The sequence below is a fragment of the Talpa occidentalis genome, unplaced genomic scaffold (assembly GCF_014898055.3).
Source record: "Talpa occidentalis isolate TD23 unplaced genomic scaffold, MPIMG_talOcc4v2.1 talOcc4.9, whole genome shotgun sequence".
Taxonomy (NCBI): Eukaryota; Metazoa; Chordata; class Mammalia; order Eulipotyphla; family Talpidae; genus Talpa; species Talpa occidentalis.
This window is the reverse complement of record NW_023605305.1, coordinates 54,875,041-54,897,015: the sequence shown is the minus strand read 5'-3', so window position 1 is coordinate 54,897,015 and position 21,975 is coordinate 54,875,041. Positions and strand designations below refer to the sequence as shown.

The 21,975-nt window shown below is 36.0% G+C and overlaps 1 protein-coding gene across 2 annotated transcripts; it reads right to left on the bottom strand.

Annotated features, from left to right (window-relative positions):
• Positions 1-957: 957 nt before the first annotated feature.
• Positions 958-21,064, bottom strand: DEPDC1 (DEP domain containing 1). Of its 2 annotated transcripts, XM_037499498.1 has the most exons (12): positions 20,938-21,064; positions 18,045-18,310; positions 14,575-14,731; positions 14,046-14,164; positions 13,520-13,650; positions 11,974-12,021; positions 8,883-9,023; positions 6,710-7,561; positions 6,112-6,284; positions 3,816-3,992; positions 2,417-2,602; positions 958-1,215 (listed from the first exon to the last, which is right to left on the bottom strand). In XM_037499498.1, the coding sequence occupies exons 1-12, from the start codon at positions 20,983-20,985 to the stop codon at positions 1,075-1,077; spliced, it is 2,439 nt and encodes an 812-aa protein (XP_037355395.1). In that variant the 5' UTR covers positions 20,986-21,064; the 3' UTR covers positions 958-1,074. The 2 variants fall into 2 exon arrangements, with proteins under 2 accessions (XP_037355395.1, XP_037355396.1); XM_037499499.2 differs by lacking the exon at positions 6,710-7,561.
• Between the last annotated feature and the right edge of the window lie 911 nt (positions 21,065-21,975).

The window sequence follows — 21,975 nt, the reverse complement described above, 5'->3', positions numbered from 1 at the left end:
CATCTAATGATATAAAGTGAGTGTGCTACCATGTTGACATTTATTTAAATGTTTAAGTCAAGTATTTAGGGCACTGATTTTCAAAGTTGGTTGGATACTGGAATCACTTAGAGAATGAAAAATACTGGTAACTATATGCCATCCCTTAGAATTGAGATTTAACTGTAATAATGAGAGTTTGAGCAAATATTGGTTTGAAACTCTCCTAGTGATTCTGATATGCAAGGCTTGAGAAACATTAGCTTAGAGAATGGTTCCATGAGTAGCCAATCTTCAGCTGAAAAAAATCCCCATGACTTGATTTCAGGGGTTGTATTTGTTATTTTAAGTATCTCAAGATGTATTTCTCTTGATTAGAAAATAAACACTTTAAGGAAAAATATTTTATTTATTATAGTCTTTCCATATCTGAAAATGAAAGGCACATAGTAGTTGCTACATAAATATCTTTTGAATGAATACATGATTGCTTTTACTTCTTTTATACATCTATCTTTTAGTAGATTTATGTACACAGAATGTAAAGGCAATTTACTCAAAAAAAATTTGATGTAATTGAGATATTTAAGGCAAACCGGTCTCTCTCTCACATATACACACATTTTTAAAAACCACATACATATATAAATAGATTAAAAATAGAAAAATATACAAGAGTGCAAAATTTAGCAACTAAGAATTAATTCATTGGGTTTTCAAATATTATTCACATTCTTACACTCAGAAAAAAATAGTAACACCAACCAGTTCTTTAGCTAATACCCATAACACATATGTAGATAAGTTTTCTTCTTTCAAAGATAGAATTACAGCTTCATCTTGATGTATAGGTCAATTTTAAAAATTCAAGCAAATAAAATTTTAGCACACACCATGAAATTTTTTCCAGATTATTGTGTAAAAAACAAAAAAATGTTTCTGGTGAAAATATCTGGTAATAAGTTAATGTTAAGCACCTCCATATATAATGTGTCCTTTTTAGAAAAACCTTATTGATCAAGATTCTATTTTAGAGATTCACAGATATGGCTTCATTTACCATAGTTCCACAAGCATTACATAATTTTATTTCAGTTAGTATCTTAGACTGCGAAACTTTGGTTTCTTTAAAATTAGTATTGGTTGCTTGATTGTAGGTCTGTCACCAAAAAGAGCTGCTTCACTCTCTGTGGTTGGAAATCTTTTCTGATATATCAGAGGATACGCCTTCTGAAACTTAAAACCAAGGTGAGGAATTAGACAGCATTTAACATACTAGTTGAACTCAGCATTCAAGATTTTATCAGAATTCAGTACCTTTCACTTTGTCCTTGCTTTTTCTGCTACCAATTCTCTTCAATTCCAAATTTGCTTTCTTTCTATTAGTAAAGCCTATGAAAATCTACTGATAGTATATTTTATATTTCTTTAAGCATTCCACACCTGGAATTGGACTTACCAGAATCATAGGGCTCTAGGTTTTGATGTAGGGCTAAAAATTCTAAATGGTACTGATGCATCACTAAAAGTTAACGTATTATAATCCAAATTTTGTTATTGTTTTCCAAAGCTATCCAAGCTATACTCATAGAAAACACCAGAAACAAGGAGTACAGTTATTATTATTACTGTTACTGTTTTTTGTTTCAGGATAAAGAGTAAAACCAGGAAGGTGGTTGTACAAAGCCTATATATTCAATATTTAAAACACAGAATATTAAAATGAGAAATTAGATTCTAAATATTAAATAACAATAACAGCATATTAGAAAATATTTGTGATCAAAAACTTGTTCATTCCTTATTTATTTATTATTTAATTTAAAAAAAAGATCTATCTATCTATCTATCTATCTATCTATCTATCTATCTATCTATCTATCTATCTATCTATCTATACATACAGGCACTGGGTACAGTTAGAAGCGCGGGAGGGTGAGAGAATTCACCAGAGCAAGAGTGGGGAGCAAAGCAGAAGGACCGAAGTACACTGCTGAGGGGAGCAGTGGGTGGCAGGGGAGGTCTGCGCGCCAAGTGGGACCCTCCTCCGGTGGCCGGGGAGCAGCCGGGGATCGAACCGGTGCTGCAGATGCTGCGGGCAGCTTCGCAACCCAGCTCTCAACCGCTGCGCCACTGGGAAGGCCCCCATTCCTTTTTTTTTTTAAAGATTTATTTTTTATTTATACAATAGCTGGGGCACAGGCTAGAGGCGCGGGAGGGTGAGAGGATTTACCAGAGATAGAGTGGGGAGCAGAACAGGCAGACAGACCTAAAGCACTGCTGAGGGGAGCAGTGGGTGCTACAGGAAAGGTCTGCCGCACCATGTGTGAATCTCCCTGACAGGCTGGTAATTGAACCCATGCTGCGGACAGCTTCAGTGCTGCGCTCAACCTGCTGCACCACAGGGGAGGCCCTGAAAACTTGTTCATTCTCTTACCTGTTTTAGTTTTTTCCTTTTCTCCTTTAGAGGCAAACTCTTATTTTTAATAATATTTTCTAAAAGTTCTGAAATTGCAGCTTGAGAGGTAGTAACTTTTTGTTCATCAAACTCCCGAGCACTAATCTGCATACAGTATGAATATGTTGGCAAAGGAGCAATTAGTTCTTCTCCAGGATTTTTAATCTATAGTGAACAAAATAATAGTACAAATCTATTAATTCTGGTCAAGTCTCTAGTCTAGCTGATAAAGCATCCTTTTGATGGAATTTGGTATCATTATGTTGCTACAAATGTTCAACACATTCAACAAAAAATACAGAAAACTTTATAACGCAGTAGAGTAGTAATAACTCAGTAGTATCTAAATCCAAGGTGTACAATTTAGCAGCTTTGTAACTCAGCAAGCTGTTTAATTCTTTTGGTCTGTTTTTACTCATCTGTACAATGGGGATTACATATAAAGGATACAGCACATAGTAAGTATTAAAGACAGCTATCATCATTATTTTCATTATTATCATTAACTAGATTTTTATTACAAAACTGTAATAAAATGGTATTTTAATTCACCTTAAAACATTAATGTTCTGATACAGTAACTGCTAAAATTACTGTGGAGGGGCATGGGAGTTCATGACACATTAATATAAACGTGGGCAGCACACTGGATATTTTTGACTTTTTAAAAAAAGATTTACTTATTGTGGGGAGCAGAACAGGCAGATCTACTGAAATATACTGCTGAGGGAAGCAGTAGGTGAGACAGGAGAGGTCTGCTGTGCCATGTGGGTAGCTCCCTGGCTAGGATCAAACTCATGCCTCAATGACTGGCGATAGCTTGAAAGTACTAAGACTTAACCTCTGCGCCACCAGGGAGACCCTGGATATATTTTGAATGTAACAGACATTTGTTCTGGCTGCTCAGTATTCTTCTTCTCCTCCACAGTTCCTTTTCATTCTACTTTTACCACCATCCTCACTTTTTTAAACTGTTTCTTCTCTAATCTATGAGCCAAACAGAGTATGGCTCTTTTTCCAACCTACTCACACTCAACCACCCAAATATTAGGCCTGTCAGACTCCATACCAAGAACTTTACAAATTGCAGTTGGAGGGATAGCTCTTTTTTCTTTTAGATTGCAGTCTGACTCAAGAGCTTTACTCAGTCATAGTCCCCTCATGTGAAAAAACAATTTGTCAAAGATAGGACCAAAATGGAAATAAGAGACAGAGGGACGGAACAGTCTCATTGCTACTTGAGGGCTCAGATTCTGCCTATATTCCTTTAGAGGTTATTTATGTGAGCTGATAAATCTCCCTTTTTGATTAAGGCTAGTTTTAGATGAGTTTGCCACTTTAAACTAATGCAGAAAAATGTAAGCCTTACAATACATACACGGCCTCTTTTTAAGTAGTCAAGATGTTTCTCCACTGCAGACTGTAAGTAAGAGGGTACTTGAAGAATTTCCTGATGATGATCCATTAAGAAAGAAACTAATCTTGCAGCAAGAAGCTCATCAAGATCCACTTCTTCAGCACAGCATAGTACACATCGAGAAAAAGTGTGTATCATCTAGAAGCATATTAAGAAATACGAACTGATAAACCTCAGGCCTTATATAAATTAGAATATCAGTAATTTCAAGTTGCATTATGCTCAAATTCAAAATAAGCCAACTTTAGCTTAAAAATGAGGGTAATTTATTAAATGAAGTTATTAATAAGGTAAGAATGTTTATTATTTTATAAATACTTTAACAGAATTTTCTTGATATAATTCCAAGGGAATATGAAGGCTTAGTATTTTCTTTAATGTTGTCACTATTTTAACAGTAAACATGATAGGTTCCATTAATACCATATAAAATATTGCCTAAAAGCCATTAGAGAACACTGACTTATTAATCTCACAAAAACACAAACCAGAATATCTAAACATCAGTGATGATAAGGTTGGTACTCATTTATCTTTCAAAACTCAGAATAGTTTTTAATGCTTACCTCAGCATTTGAAAGCAAATACAAACTGAAAGCAAATTTCAATTCCTTCATAAGGACTCTTCAAGTTCTGAGTAAGCTGTTTCAAAACTCATTTATGCATTCATATCCATAACTGCCCCCACCCCCGACATTCCAAAATAATAACAAAATTCTATATAAGTATTTGGCAACCTGTAGGGTAAATGGAAGTTATCAGGTTTTTTTTGGCCTTCCTGCCATTAGCATCTATGATCAACACCTGTGGTCTTACATGCATACCTGATGGGGGGCATCTGGAGTATGGTGTGGGTGTGTGTAGGTGGGCACACTTGAGCCAAGAGACTGAGCATATAAGGGTGGTGAAACAGAGGTGGAGCAGCAGAGAAGAGGAAGCAACAGGGGACTGTGTGGCAGAGAGCAGTAGAGACCAGCGAGGAGACCATGAGAATGCCAGGGAAGTCAGTGAGAGTGAAGATTCGCCAAGGGCTAGGAGGCCTGTTAGCCTCCTGGTCCCCTGACCCCCAGCCTGCCCTGCACCTGGTTCTCACTACAAATGGTGTAGAAAGATTATCTCTGTGTCTTGCTGGCACTACACACCCAATAGATGATGGATATTTTCGTTCAATTGAAATTTTTGGTTTATCTCCCCAATTTCAAGCAGGTTTCCTCATCTTCTTCCAAGACCTACTCTTGGAAGACACAAAGTATTTTATTTTTCTTTTTCAGTTTTTGTACTGCTTATTTACTCTCATAGTTTCCACTACTATGTCTTCAAAAAATCTGCCCTGACCTTTCTTATCAGGTTCACATTTCCAACATTCTGTTTTATAAATTTCACCTAGATATCCTGTAACGTCTAAACTCAAAAAGTATAAAGCCAAAATGATCTCCTTTTCACTCATGTCTCTCAAAATACCTTCCGCTACAATTTCTTTAAGCTTTCAAATGGTGCCACAATTAGTCAACAATGATTCTTCCTTCTTATATATTAAGTATGTCATTATTAAAGACCTGCAGTTAATGAGTGAAAGAAAATAGCTTTGTTCTAGATTCCTTACTATAAGAAGCTTTTGTAAAAAAGAGAAAGAATTAGATACTATTTCAAGCAATCATTTCTAGTCAACAGAGGCATACAAATGCCTTTACCTTCATCACCACAGTCTAAGACTGCTTCACAGTAGTTCCCTTCAACTTCTTGGCCACAATGACGTGCCATCCTAATTTACATAATTCATTAAATACAACTTCCCCACTTCTACAATCTCTGAAAAACCTAAGACTTTTGGTACGTGGATTTTCTGCTAATTCTCAACTTCACAGATCTATGTATGCTTCAACTTTCAGAAGTGTCTACATCTCTTTCCTTCACACCAACCAGAATTGGTGCAAGGCAATATAATGTGGTCTGACACTCTGGGTCAATAACTAAGTGATAAAAGATGAGTGAAGAGATACAGTCCTCAGACAAGACAAGATAAAAATTAGGATGTGAAAGTGTAGCAGACTGAGCACAAAAGGTTAACACACCAACATTCTGATGCTAGGAAAGGCTAGACTTTCAAGAGACTTTCTAATCCAGGATGCTAGAATTTCAAGACCATAGTTATAACTGGAGTAGTGATTTTAGATGATTTTTTTTTTTTTTGGTTTATTTATGATCTCTTGAAATAGTATAAGGCTTATTCTTTCTGTAAGAAATAAATTTAACTTACCAGTGATCTTGTACCCATTGTATCATGAAGTCGGGGCATATCAACATTTTGACTCATTCGAGAAATCATGCGCATTAAAAGTTGAAGCTTTCTACGATTTGGTGGGGGCAGTAACAAACAACATAACTGCAGTGCATCAATGGCAACTCTCTCTAAATGAGGTTGCAGCAAACCTAGAAGGCAAAGTTAGCCCCCCCCGCCAAAGAAAACATCAGTGACACTAGTTGCTTTCATACTACCAGCATACACAGTTACATATAGAAGGCAAAACAATATTTTAGTAATTCTTAAAACTATTTGAAATTTTCACATTACTCAAAAGCACTGTAAGATTCTTATATACTTTATAACCCATTTCTAAATATTAAGATCCTTCACTTATAAACTAAGTGACTCAGAACAAGTGTAAGTGAAAAAAAAGAAATTGCTTTTAGGTAAGTAGAATAAATCTGGGTTATGCCATGACAACAGTATTTTACAACAAGAAATTTCATTTTGGAAGAAAAAAATAAAGCAATATCAGAGAAGAAAAGCCACATAAGCAAAGTTAGTCAACATTAAGAGTTAATATTACATGCATCAAAAGCATCAACCTTACTTTGTGTGCCAGTCAACAAAGAAGAAGGTGGAAGTAAAGAGTTTTCTGAAAGTTCTATTGCACTTTTGCAGAGTCTTTTATTGATTGTGGCACTAGACTCTCCAAGTTCACTTTCCATAGCTGTTTGCACACTTGTACTGGCACGTCCAAGATTTGGTTTCATGATAATTTCAGCCACTGGCATATTGATATAGCTATTCTTTCTTGTACTACTTCTTAAAAGTAAACTCTGAGATCTACAAAGTTGTTTTGACTTGCATTTCCCATTATAAAACTTTTCTTGGTCTTGAACAGTCAGAATAGAGGTTCTCCTAAAATTAACACCGACTGGCTTTTGAATGCTTTCCTCTGAATGAAGATTCATTAGGGATTCCTGTTTGGTTTTAGACTCTGAAAATAGTTTATTATTTTGTCCTTCTATGTTTAGAACAGATTGATGGAATATGCTGGAGACCTCTATACTTGAACTCCCTGGCATATCTACAATTCCTTCTAAAGAATAGCACTTTGGTTTGATGTTAGCAGACAGAACATGCATACTACTTAAGCCTATTAAATTATGACAACTTCCGCCCATTATGTCATTAGCAGCGGGTCTTCTGTTTTTTAAATTAACTAGCTGCACTTTTTTAGCACATTTTTCTTGAAATCCTTGATCACTTATCTGTAGTCTCTCAGTAGTATCTGATTCTTCTTTGTTTTTGTCTTTATGAAGCAGACTAAGAAGAAGACACTCAGTTGATTTGAAGGAATTCAAACAGTTTAAGTGAAGGATTTCTGAAGACTGTGGATCATCTTGAATTTTATGAATCCCATTGGGTCTATGTGAAACTGTGATGTAGCCACAAACAACTACCAGGAAATGAAACAAAAATTAAGATGCAACTGTATGACAATAGACAAAAATAAAACAAAAACAATAGTAAAGTTAAAAAAATAAAGCATCACAATAGTATATATTGTTAGTATAGTACAAATAGCAGTTGCTTAATTCAGAAGCCACTTAAATAGGACACATGCAACATTCAGTCACAAAGCGCAAGACTTAATTAGAAATTTTCCAACTTGTGATATAAATAACTTAAAATTTACTTCAACAATTAAGTAAGTTGAGTCAAATACATTTATAAATATCTGTTCTCAATCTCTAAGTGCAAACTACAACTATGGTATAACAAAACATACAGTCTTTGCTCCTGGTACCACCACTTAAAACCCTTGGAATTTCCTGACTAGAAGTCTTTTTTTATTTGAGTACCCCAGAGTTTACACTAATAAGGTGATTCATGGCTAGTCTTGCTCGGAGAGTTGGAACTCCTGCCCTCCCTCCAAACCTTCCTGAGGGGAGCCAGGGGGTGGTTGGAAACTGAGTTCAACCACCAAAGACCAAGGATTTCATCCATCATGGCTGTGTAAGAGAACCTCCATTAAAACTGAAAACAAGGCTAATGGAGTCTTCTGGTTGGTGAACCCAACATGCTGGGAGGGCAATCCTGGAGAAGACAAAGAAGTGCTACACAATCCCTACCCCCATACCTTGCCCTACATCTCTTTCACTTGGCTGTTCCTGACATGCATGTTAGAATAAAGTGGTAATGGTTAAGCAAAGCACTTAAAGAGTTCTGTGAGTTGTTGCAGTGAATAAACTCGACTGAGCTGTTGTAATCCCCAAATTGGTAGTCAGTCAGTCAGGCAGAAGTGTGAGTAGTTTAAGGATTCCATTTGTATATGGTGCCTGAAGTGAGGATAGTTTCATGAAACTGAACCCTTAACCTGTGGATTTCACACTAATTTTGGGTAGCTAGTATCAGAATTGAATTGACTTTGTCTTTTATGTATTGTGCCTCTGTGTAGAGTCAGAACTAAATTGAATTGTAGGACACCCAATTAGTTGAAATGATATATCTGAGTTATTTTTTGATTTTATTTTTATTTTTTTTGTGGGACCGTTGCCGGTGGCCGGGGATCGAACTGGCGCTGCAGAGGCTGCGGGCAGCCTCGCAACCCAGCGCTTAACCGCTGCGCCACCAGGGGAGGCCCTATATCTGAGTTATTGAAAACAATACAACAGCAAACAGAGCATCCCTAAGTTTTAAAATAATTTATAGCCTGCCATCTTCATATTTACTTACACTTTTATATTACTTGAAAATTTTAACAAATGAATACATACCCAAAATGTTCACAAATAACTCATAATATTCAAAGGTAAGCAGAGGTTCAGGGAGATGCAGAAAATAATCTGCAATAGTTCTGAATACATCTCTTTCAAATCCAACATAAGTTGGATTATTCAAATCATTACTTCTTGGCCCTAAGAAAGAAAGCAAAAAAATAAGCAAAATATATTTTGTTTTATTTTATTTTATTTTAAAAGATTTATTTATTTATTTATACAAGCACTGGGTACAGTCAGAAGCGCGGGAGGGTGAGAGAATTCACCAGAGCCAGAGCAGGGAGCAGAACAGGCAGAAGGACAGAAGAACACTGCTGAGGGGAGCAGTGGATGCAGCAGGAGAGGTCTGCGTGCCATGTGGGACCCTTGCCCGGGGGCTGAGGATTGAACCGGCGCTGTAGAGGCTGCGGGCCTCTCAACCCAGCGCTCAACCGCTGTGCCACCGGGGAGGCCCAAAATATATTTTATTTTAATATACATTTTGAACATACAAAAAATATAAAACCTGTATTTCATGAAGGAGTCAGGTCTAACAAATTTGACAATTCAAAAATTTAAAGGGTTATACTGATCTCGTTCCTTGTTATCTTTTTACTAGAAATCATTGCCATAACTAGCATTTTGCTTTATTTTTAGTATTTATATATGAAAAATTATATATAAAGCAAAATTTGAAATATATTTTAAGAGTATGAGGGAAGTTTATTTTAGTGGAATTTTACTGTAATTCATTATAACAATTCATTTTATTAGCAAAGATTAGGATAATCCAAATAATTCTTTCACACCATTTTTTGTAAATTTACATTTTCATGAATAAATTTTATCTGACATGAAACACACCCTTAATGAATTTAAGTAACTATCTTTACATTGATATTTAATTAGTTTAATGCTACTGAAATAATAATGCCTACTCAATATTGCTTCCTGCAGAATTAAGACCTGATGTCATGTAGAGCTGAGGAAAACTAAACTCAAGAGTAACTTACCCAAGATGAATGGGTTCTTGGTAGCAAAGATAGAGTCAGAATTTAGAAAGTATAAAGTAAAAGCAAGGAATAGGATCTTGAGATTCAACAAGATTTAAAATACCATCTAACATGTCTATTAAAAATCTTTCTCTATACAGATTAGAATCTATAGAGGTGGAACTAGGAATTACTGACTTAAAAATATTTGCTTGTGATTTGCTTACTTAAATAAATAAAGATTTCGATTTAGTTGATTCAACTAAATCAGAATCCTTGCAAATATCTCCCTAGTGAATGCAACATGCACTCAGATTTGAGTTACCATGCTACTTCAGGTTAAAACATTTTTTCTTCCCCAAACCCAAACTAATCTCTCTTCTCCGTCTCCAAACTTGTATGATCACAAAAATATAAACACATTGAAAAAAAGGATTAAAGAAAACAAATCATACATGAGTACATATATACACAGTAGCTTAAAAGCTAATAAGGGTTTTATATAGAGCAAAATAAAGATTTTTCTAGGACATTAAAGTCTTAATATGTACAATAAAAATGTGATAATTGTTAGAAAGTTTAATACAGAAAATACCGGAATTAAAAATAGTTTGTTAGAAAATCTGTATTTAAATACATAGCTTCTTATGTATTAGAAGACTTTCTTAGCTTTAGTTTTTCTCTTCCGAAAAAAAAATTGTGGAGAGTACATAGACCTCTGATTTCTATATTTGATAGGATTACAGTGGGTGATAAAATTACAAGTTAAGTCTTAATACAATATCTGGCTAGAGTGCTGCTAAACTGGCATTTACTAAGTTCTATCTTTGCTATCAATTAGGTGTAACACAAACAGGGAAGAAAAGGAAGGTACAAATCCCTAAAAATGGGACATTTAGACATCCCTAAATATAGACTTACCTGAATTGCTAACCACAAGCCAAAGTATAAGCTAGAAGGCCAGTTAGGAAGGGAAAAGGTAGAAAGAGAAGTTCAAAAACCTTAAACTTATGATGTAATACTTTACCTCAATTTGATAAATAAAATGGTTCTGTAACTTACATTACTTACTTTATTGTTAGTTATTCTGTTATTTTGTCATATTGACACCCAGTGGACAACTAGGGAATATATACTTATACTGAACATTAATAAAATACTAATTTTGTAAAAACTAGAAAAACACTTTTGTAACAAAATCATTCAATATGCTTTAATTTTTCATTACATTTTTAAAAATTAGGGTTTTTATTTCAATCATGGTCTTAAATTATAAAAATCAATTAAAACTGATGAGTATGGAAAAAATTGATGAATAAAATGTTAGAAAAATGATTTGCCAATTAGTGACAGATGATTTTTTTCATAACCATGAAAATCCCATTAATAGATCTTATGGAGGAGAAACATCATGAAGCATCTGAATGCTGAAGTTGCGCACAAAGTCAAGACTGAAATGGATTTTATGAGACTATTTTTATTATTTTTAAGATTTATTTATTTTTATACAAAAACTGGGGTACAGGCCAGAGGCACAGGAGGGTGAGAGGATTCACCAGAGACAGAGCGGGGGAGCAGAACAGGCAGACAACCGAAATACACTGCTGAGGCGAGCAGCGGGCGAGGCATGAGGGGTCTGCCACACCATGTGGGAATCTCCCTAGCTGGCCGGGAATTGAACCTGTACTGCAGAGGCTGTGGACAGCTTCACAGTGCTGTGCTCAATCCGCTGCGCCACCGGGGAGGCCCGAGACTTTATTGTGAATGACTTTTTCACTCACAAGCTGCTTTCCTTAAAAGTGGCTATTTGAACTCTCTGTAATGCGCTGAGGCAAGTGGTGTAGATTACACTTAAAAATCCTTTAAGATCCTCTAGCCTACAATTCTATGACTTATGAGAATGGCATCATAAGCGATGGGCTTGAATTACAAAATCAGATTCCGCATAGCAGAAGTTAAGGGCTCTTACAAAGAAATGTATTTTCACTTAAATGTTAAACATCATGAGAAAAAAATGTATTTTTATCAGCACTAAAAAGTCATTTTAAAAATTTCCTTAGTTCTTGTTAAACACTATCAAAAAAAAAAATACAGACATTTTTGTTAGCTTAACTTACAATTTGCTAGGCACTTCATAGCAGATAATACCCAGTGAGGAAGGTCATCTATACAGAGAAAAAAAAATTATTTAGCAATTCATATAGACTTAAAACTTCATACTTAGTCAATATTTTAAAACACAAATTTAAAATTCATAGGTATATTGAATTAGACTCTTTCCACAATACATAAAACAATTAGCTACCCCCAAAGAAGGATTCATTATATTTTTTTTGGAGAGAGTGGGTCAGAAATAAATTCACATTCATCTTTATTACCTATCTTTTCTTCATCCCCATTATCTCTTCTTTTTTTAAAAAAAGATTTATTTATCTATTTATACAAGAACGGGGGTACAGGCAGACTAACGAAATACACTGCTGAGGGGAGCAGCGGGCAAAACAGGAGAGGTCTGCTGCGCCATGTGGGACCCTCGCTGGCTGGCCGGGATCGAACTGGCGCTGCAGAGGCTGAGGACAGTTTCACACGGCGGTGCTCAACTGCCTGAGCCACCAGGGGAAGCCCCCCATTATCTGTTCTAACTATAGATATGCTATTTGAACATAAAGGTGTTTTCAAAGCATCTTAAGATGAAAAATAACATAGTAAGTGTTAATTTTAACATTCTAAAATCTTTTAAGTGCCACAAAATGTAATATGGTTCATAAAATCTAGCATTTTTTTGACACAGACACAAAACACACATACATTTGATTTGAAAGTTTATGGTTATAAAGGACAGAAAGTTTGGATGAGATCATACTTAACATAATGTTAAGTATGTTACACTGATGTTTTAGATACTGAAAGATAGGACTAGTCCAGAGCTATATGACGATAAACTTTTAAGTTTTAGAACTTAGTTTTTGTTCCTATAATTAAAACTTCAAAGTTCTTGCCCATAGAAACTCAAAATAATGCATATCAGCTAATTCTATAAATGGCGATTATTTTTAAAAGAATTAACATTTTAAATAGATCTACTGTAATTTATTTTTTGTAATCTAAGTTTAATCATCTGGCTTGATTTAGTTCCTTGATTTTTTCTATCTCATATCACAAATCATTATATATAAATATATATTACAAAGTCAATGTTCTTCAGAATAACGGTGTTGAGAGTTTGGTCTTATTTTATGGGTTTTACATATATTCCTTGACCCCTGTAAATCTGTAGATAACTACTTATATAAGCTCCATGAAAGCACAGACCATCTCTATCTTGTTTATTACTAAACCTTTAGCACAATGTCTGGCACATTGTAGGCCAACTATAAAAATGTGGTTAGACAATAGTTTTAATTTTATTTTCATAACTTTTGATATTTGATCCTACCATTGAAAAAATATTCATTAATCTACCTTAGGAGCTAAAATAATAGTATGAATTTTAACTTAAAAATTATTCCACTGTGATTACTAAACCACGATAAAATAATTGTCTCCCAAACACTCCTTCAATTAGGTTACTTTCAATATTTTGGTGGCTCTGCACCCTCAGTATAGCTGTGACCTTTGTTAGCAAATTTAAAAAACATTCCAACTTCTTTTATTAATACCAACCTGATTTGTCTTGTAGTATAACTATTCCATGTTTACTTGTATTGGTCATGTTGTACATTACATATTGAGGAATTACTTGTTTTGGATTTATGACTTCTTCCAGGGATGACACACCTAAAATGGTTTGTAGGCTAAACAGAAGAAAAGAATACAACTTTATTTTCTCCATAAGTGGAACAGAATATAGATATGAAAGAGTATGATTGACAAAAATGTTATCAAAATGTTTTGGTGTATCCTTAAACCAAACTTTGAAGGCTTAGGTTTAGTATCCACTTTCAAATAAATTTATCTTAATAACTTTCAAAGTGCTATAACTTTGATTGAAAAAAAAAAAGCAAATTATACTGAAAACACTATTTTCTACTGTGCTAGAACTATAGCAAAAATATTAAAAAAAACCATATGGGTTAAATTCTAGGCTATGAGAACAAATCTTTTATTTGTCTTTCACAAATAAAGACAAATTTGTTTGACAATGTCAAACAAATATTCTGAACACCTCAAGAACTTGGTTATAGCTTACTAGGTCAGGATAATATATCTCCAAACTTCTTCAACATCTTCCTGGCATATTTCCTTATTATCAACTGAGTTTTCTTGATCTTCATTGATTATTTCACAGTTCATTTTTTCTGTATTTTCCTGGAAGGTGGGGGGAAGACATTATGGTAGGTTACTTTGTCCTGCTCAAATTATGGAAATATTGAATTGATACCACTCCTAATATTAATATCAGTCCATTGTGAGGTATATGGTGTCACTGAAGAAATAATATAACATGGCAATAGTTTTTGGTTTTGTAGTTGTCACCACCATCAAATCAATTTAAAACAAAATCTGCTTAAATTATACAAATGTTTCATGTAGTTCTATCATTTTTCATTGCTTTAATGTGTTCAAACAAATTTATGCATACATTTTTAGAATATATTTTAGATTAACTGATTTCAGTATTGGCTTCAAATATGAAAGGATCATTTACTTTTAGTGATTCTCTTATTAAGCACATAGAAACCATATTTAAATAGGTGATTAGTAAAAGGATATTTTACCTGAAAGTTATGTAATCCATGCTTCTTAGGAGTTCTACGAGATAAGTTTCGTAATTTAAAAACACCATCCTTATCTCTGGAAAAGTTCTCTATGCTGTTTTTTCTCAATTCTAGATGCCTGCGTGGAAGAGCTTTCAGTGGAGAATTTGTAGGAAACCTGGTTTTAAAATGATATGCGATTAAATGTGAGATCAAAAACAAACTTCTCATGTGTCTTTTTCTTACGAATTAACACAAAAAACTAGATTTACTTATATGGCTAAGGAATCAAGATTCTACATATACTGATTTTCCCTTTAAAAATATTTTTGATAGGGTGCAGCGGGTTGAGCACAGCGCTGTGAAGCTGTCCGCAGCCTCTGCAGCATGGGTTCTATCCTGGCCGGCCAGGGAGCAACCCACATTGCATGGCAGATCTCTCCTCTCTTGCCCACTGCTCCCCTCAACAGAGTATTTCAGACATTCTGCCTGTTCTGCTCCCTGTTCTGTCTCGGGTAATTCTCTCACCCTCCTGCGCCTCTGGCCTGTACCCATTCTTGTATAAATAAATAAATCTTTAAAAAAAAAAAAATCCTTTTGATAGCTTCTTGTCTTTAGTATAAAATACATATTTTATTTCTATATAATTTAGGATTATTAGGATTAATTCTGTTGGAGCGTTAATGATTCTAGTATTGTTACCTTTCAAAATTCCTTTGAAAAATTACTTAATTAATATATATTTTCTGCTCCAGAATTTGTTCTGTTGCTGGTTTTGGTCATACTTTCCTCTCCATGTTAATATAAAATATTTCAAAGATATAAAAAAGTACAGAAATATAAAACAACATTTATGTATATAACAATCAATGCAATTTTTAACATTTTGCCTAGATTTCATTCTCTTTTTCTTTAAATGAAAGAAAATTACTTGCCTATTTCTTTCTCTCTTCCTAAGAAAACTCAATAACCTACAGTTAATGTATTTCCTTAGTTTTCATGTTTTTATTCTTTATTTTACTCTAAGAAATATTTAAAAAAAGAAGGTTTGGTGTTTTTTCACTCTATCAGTTTTTAGTGACCTCAGAACCTCTTTCTTAATCTACTATACTAAAAAATATTTTCTAATATTCCCTCATGAATGTTTTCAAATTCAATATACATATAACTTATATCAAGTACCTATATATATATATGCGGTTCATTGGTTTCTCAGTACTTAATTGCTTAATTTAAGCCTATATACCAGGTAAGTCAATTCTTGTTCCCTCTTTGTTGTTCAAATTATCTTGGACCTTTACATTACTAATTGAAGTTTAGAATGTCAACTTCAAAAAAGAAAAATACCGGATGGTCTCACTCATATCAGGAATCTAGAAAACTTAAATAAGGGACCAGGAAAAAGAATAACTATAAGAAAGAAAATATCAAAATCAACAAACAACTATGAACCAGAGACACTCTATAGAGGGTTGTGGGGCGGGGAAAGGAGGGATTGGGGTCAAAATAAGGGGGTTGTAATTATATGGGGAATATAAAAATAAAATTTAAATTAAAAAAAAAAACCCAATGATGCAAAAAAAAAAAAAAAATAAATCTTCTGAGGCATACTTGACACTTAATAAAGGTGTGCCACCCTTCAAAAAAATAAAAAAAAAAAAAAATAAAAAAAATAAAAGTAAGTGCTACTGGAATTTAGAAAACCTAAATAAGAGACCAGGAAAAAGACTAATCAGTACAAAGTAAAAATCAAAATCAACAAGCTATAAAGCAGAGACACACGGGTTGGGGGGGGCGGGGGAGGAAGGACTAGAGTCAAAATAAGGGGGGAGATGCAATTGTATGGGGAATATAACCAAAATGAAAATGCATACATTGTGCAAAGATGAAAAAAGATGTAAGAATTATATAAAATAAAATATTTAAATTAAAAAAAAAAGAATTTTCAGATAAAAAAAAACCTAAGTGCTATCATTTCAAATATCAATTTCATTTTTGACGTTCAACAAACAAATCATGATATTAAAAAAAGTTATTTGGCTTATGTCTTGGTCTCAGAGAAAGTTCGAAGGCATCTGAGCCAGGGTCAGACCAAGCACTTTTCTGACCTCACCCACCATGAACACACACTGCTTTCATATAAAGAAAAATCCATTTAATAAATGATTAAAAAAAAAAAATAGAATGTCAACTTCAAAAAAAAATTATACAAGGGTTCTGAATGAAAATGTACTGAATTTATATATCAATTTGGGAAGATGTGATTTTTTTATGATACTAAGTCTCATTCATGAACAGATTATCTTTTTCCTTTCATTATAGTCAGTACAATTTTTTAATTTTCTCCAATAAGGTCTTACACATTTTTGGCAAGCTTTGATTCTAATTTTCTTTTTCTTTTTTTTTTTTAAAAGATTTACTTTTATTTATACAAGAGCTGGGGTACAGGCCAGAGTCAGTGGAGGGTGAGAGGATTCACCAGAGACAGAGTGGGGAGCAGAACAAGCAGATGGACCTAACGCACTGCTGAGGGGAGCAGTGGGTGAGACAGGAGAGGTCTGCCGCGCCATGTAGGATTCTCCCTTGCCAGCTGGGAATCAAACCAGTGCCGCAGAGGCTGCAGACAGCTTCACAGCAACCCTGATTCTAATTTTCTTTAATTTTGTTATTATAGCAGCAGAGACTAGTTGAAGAGTTACACAGAATCCCAGGTAAGAGAGAATAATGGTTTAACAAAAAGAACATATGTAGTGGGCAGAGAAGTAGATAGATTAGGTAACTATTTGGGCAGTAAAGCAAACATGAATTGATAATGAAATCATATTTAATAAGAAGAGAAAGAATGAATGCAAGTAAGGGAAGACAGTGTCATTCATTTAGGCTGGATGTAAGATCTCTGTTAAGAATGGGAGATTTTTTTTACTGTATGGCATATAGTATCTAATAGGCAAAAAATGGTTCTAAAGAATGAGGTCACGTGAAGACAAGTCTAGGGTCTTGAGGACCAGTAATCAAAGGATGAGCTGCTGCAGAGACAACAAAGGTAAGTGAGGAGTAATTACAAGAGTAGTTGTAGAGCATTATGCAAAATGAACTATTTTATATGGTTGTTATCCTTTACTTTATTCTTTATTTTAGTTTTCTATATAATAGAAATAACCTTTGATACAAGAGCAAGAATCAATTTCTAAGACACTGCATTTGAAAAATACTAATTTTGTAGGGAAAAAAATGCATGGGTATTATAATCCAAGGACCTAGATTAATGGATATACAACAAAAAACTCTGGTACATAAGAGAAACAGAAACTATGTTGGTCTGACAGAGATAGGCCTAACAGAGGAAGCTATAAGAGGGATAAGAAATATATGTACTAATCTGACATGAGTAGTGTTTCAAGGTGGAAGAACATTCCAGAGAGAACAAAAAAGTTGTCGAAACATGGTCTCAAAGTTAATACTTATTTTCCAGTCATTTATCTGTTCAGTACCTGAATAGCTGGCTGTTGTCATCAAGGTTTTCTGATCCCCATCTGCCTTTGATATCTTCAATTACATGATTCTTGAGAAATTTTCTCAACAGTTGGATAGTCTGTTGTCTTGTAACTTCAGGACCAAAATTACTATTATTTCTTAATAGGTCATAAAGCCAATCCACTGCTTCTCCTGCTGTAAAACAATTGCCATATTTTTTAAAGTGTTGCCTGTGTTTTCTTAAAGGCATTCCTGCTCGAAAAGATGTGGTAACTTCATTCCACTGCAAAAAGAAGGAAAAGAATAAAAATACACAAAAATCTCTTACTGATTTGAAATAAACTAGACATAGTAAATTCTTTCATTCATATCTGATACATCACAAACTTCATGAAGAAATCATCTTATTTGTAGGACAGAAAATTTATTATTTCGTATTAATTTCCTCTTGTGAATTCTAGCATTGAAATAATTTTATGTGATAGTTTTTCTTCCACCAAAAGCATTTCAGTGGTTGGTTAACTTATTTAGGAAACCTAGGAATTATAAAGAACTACAATGAACCTACCTTTATTCCTCAACAGAAAAAGTATTTATTCCTGTTTATTTTCCCCTGAATTATTAATAATATAGAGGTAGCATTTTTGTCAGGCACTGTACTTTACATTATTTCGTTTTAATTCTTAAATAGGTACCAATATTATCCCACTTTCAGATAAAGAAATAAAGTCCAGAAAGATTAAGTAATTTGACCAAGACCACACAGCTAAATGACAAATCCAGGCATTCAAAATCCAGCCATTCAAAACTCTAGAACTAGGTATGTTGGTGATATAAAATTCATGGCACAGAGTAGATTTATTGGCATCATATCTTTCATATCAAAATAGAGTCTATGTTTATTAAATATCTTATATGAAGATTCCTATAGTAAACATCGATGGAGCAAGTCAGTAAATTTTAATATTTTGTATTTACTTGGACATTGTGATAAATTTACATTAAAAATATTTATATTTCCAAATTGTCGTCAAACCTCCCAAACTTTTAGGTTTGTGACAACTCAAATATCGAAGCATGAAGGTGACAATGCTGCAGAATACATGACTTTTGAATCAAAGGGTCCATGTTAGAGATCAAGAGATCTGATTTGTAACCCCAGCTGTGCCAATAAAAACTATTTTCACTTATCTAACCTATGTGGCCCTAATAACACAATGCAAAATTTAAGAACTAAAAACACAATCCCACATATTCCCTCAGCATGTGTACTGTGGATACAGAAGTGAAAATGACAGAGGGGCTCTTTGCCTAAAGTAGATTATAGAATAGCCTTTCTGAGATGACAGTGTTTTGAGAGTGGGTTCTGGAGTGAGATTACTAGGATATGTTTCCCAACTCGAGTTCCATCACTTACTGTTTATGACTTTTTGGACTTGAGTTAATCAGTGAAACTGTTGATCTGTGCCTCAATATTCTTAGCCATAAAATGGGAGCAATATTACCTACCTAATGGGCTTGGTGTAATGTTAAAATGAATTAATACATAGTAAGTACTAATAGTGTGCTTGCAATCTTTTAACCTACTGAATTTTAAAACAATGTGACAGGACTACCTGATCGAAGGTTACTTTCAGCCCTGAACTTTATCCTTACACAGGTAAATATAACCAAAAACTTACTGCAACAGAATCCATGTAAAGATCACTGTAGTAGGAAGACAGGAATTATTCCAACTCTGCTAGTTATTGTTTATGTGACTTTGGGAGGGTCACTTATGTTCTTTGAGCCTGCTTCCTTATTAGTAACAGAGGGCTAGTAATAAATGTCCTTAGAGGGTAAGTTGTCAGTCTATAGCTCCCATATAATACACTTTCACATGCAGTATGCTCTCAGGAAAATTTTCTTTTAAGATTTATTAATATATACATACAAGAGCTGGGGTACAGACCAGAGATGCAGGGGAGTGAGAGGATCCACCAGAGACAGAGTGAGAAACAGAATAGGCAGACTAACTGGAATACACTGCTGAGGGGAGCAGCGGGCGAGCCAGGAGGTCTGCTGCGCCATGTCGGTTGCTCCCTGGCTGGCCAGGGATGGAACTTGTGCTGCAGAGGCTGCGGATTGCTTCCCAGTGTGGTGCTTAACCCCTTGCGCCACCAGGGAGGCCCTGCTCTCAGGAAATCTTAACAAGGGGGAAATATACTATCAGTCCTACATTATCATTATGAAAACTGGGGCTCACTTAAAGTTAAGCGACTCTCTTAATGTCCCATAACCAGTGGCACTGTATCCTTTTGGACTGAAGACACAAATGCACAAGACATGTTTAAGAGTATAAATTCAGTGACTACCTATAGTAGTTCCCGATGGGTCCTTAAAAATAACCTGGGTTTAAACTGTGGAATAAGCAGCTGTCACCAAGTGCTATTCAATGGGTGTATCTGCATTAAATTCTACAAACCCAGCAAAAGGAATCTATCATACTCAGGCTTGCCTCCTATCTGAATCTAGAAAGCACTAGAACTCATTCTAATTTCTTCTCGAATCCCGATGGGGGTGGTGAGGGGTGAACCGTGGAACATCTGACGCTGTCCCAGGGGTCGCAGACAACACCAGGCACAGGGGTTGCCTACCCAGGCGACAATGCGCCAGGCGACAGCATGAAGGACGCCTTCCAAAGGGCTTTTCCCTTTGGCCCTAACGGCCCCGTGGGTACAGCGTAGAGGCCAAGCAAGACCCTCACAGGCAAGGGAGAGACGCGGCCTGCGCGGGGTCCGCGTGGCGGGAGCCCCTCACTCTCTCCGGGCCGCAGGGCTCTGGACTCCAAGCCCCCCCAACTTGAGGTGAACCCACAAACATTCTTACGTTCACCCCGGCTGCCCTCTGTCCCGTTCCGCGCCGCCTTACCAGCCTGGTGGCCCGGTAAGGCCCAGGAGGCACACTCCGAGTCTCCATCCCGCCGACCCAGCCCCGAGGTCCGTCAGCGCCCTGCGCTTAGCATGGCGGCGGAAGACGACGCGGCGGCCGGCGACCCCGTCGGCGACGCGTTGCACAAGCGGCGGCCCCGCCGGTGATTTGAATACCGCGGAGGGCGGCGCTGATTGGCCGCCCGCGGAGTCACGTGACCCGCCGCCGGGTCCCAGCGGCGCGAGAGTGGGCGGGGCCGCCTCTCCCGGCGCTGGCGCGGAGTGCGCGCGGCTGGTACCTGCCGGCCTGCTCGGCCCGCGGGTGGGACGAGCTCGGAGCCTCCTCCGGTTCCCTGGAGCTGCTTCTCCCTCTTGCGGTCGTTGGCGAGGTGGAGTCATGTTTCTACACTGCGAACTGGTGAGGCGGGTTGGTCCCTGACCGGATTGTTTTGAGCCCAGCCTTTTCAAATTTGAAATGAAAAAGCAAAAAACATCTTCCGTCCACCCCAGTGTTTTCTGCCTGCCTGTTCACCATCCCTTGCACACTGAGCGTGTGTAACAAGGCACCCCGGGGAGCAGCTTTTATTTGACCACTTCCTCGGATTGGCTTCAGAAAAATCTTGCTGGGTGAATGTTGCAGGGCTGTCACATTCGAGCTTCTTAGCAGGGGTCAAGATGTCTTTCTCCCCAGTGCAAATATATGGGGTATCCCCCACCCCCAACCAGCCACCCACCCACCCAATTCACTAGTAAAATGGAGCATCAGTAGATAAGCACATACGTTGAGGGGCTTAGGTAAAGTTGTGTAAAACTTGCGAAATTGCTTCCCTTAAGATGATCTTTCCACTGTACCTTTATAAGAGTCTTGGCTATAGTTATCATGCTTATGACTTGGAAATTTGATAGGATTTTGGAAAATCTGCCCCAAATGACATTTTTCAAATGACATCACTGAAATAAGGTCTGAGCATTGAGGAGTCTTGCCCAAGGTGTTGGTTTTGGTTGGTGGAGTGCATTCTTCATATTTATATTAAATGCT

Coding starts and splice junctions, on each gene's coding strand:
- DEPDC1 (XM_037499498.1), bottom strand. CDS start 20,985: ATGGAGACTCGGAGTGTGCCTCCTGGGCCTTACCGGGCCACCAGGCTG. Junction 14,165..14,574: donor ATGGATTACATAACTTTCAG/GTAAAATATCCT, acceptor CCCACCTTCCAG/GAAAATACAGAAAAAATGAA. Junction 2,603..3,815: donor ACTACTTAAAAAGAGGCCGT/GTATGTATTGTA, acceptor TGTTCACTATAG/ATTAAAAATCCTGGAGAAGA.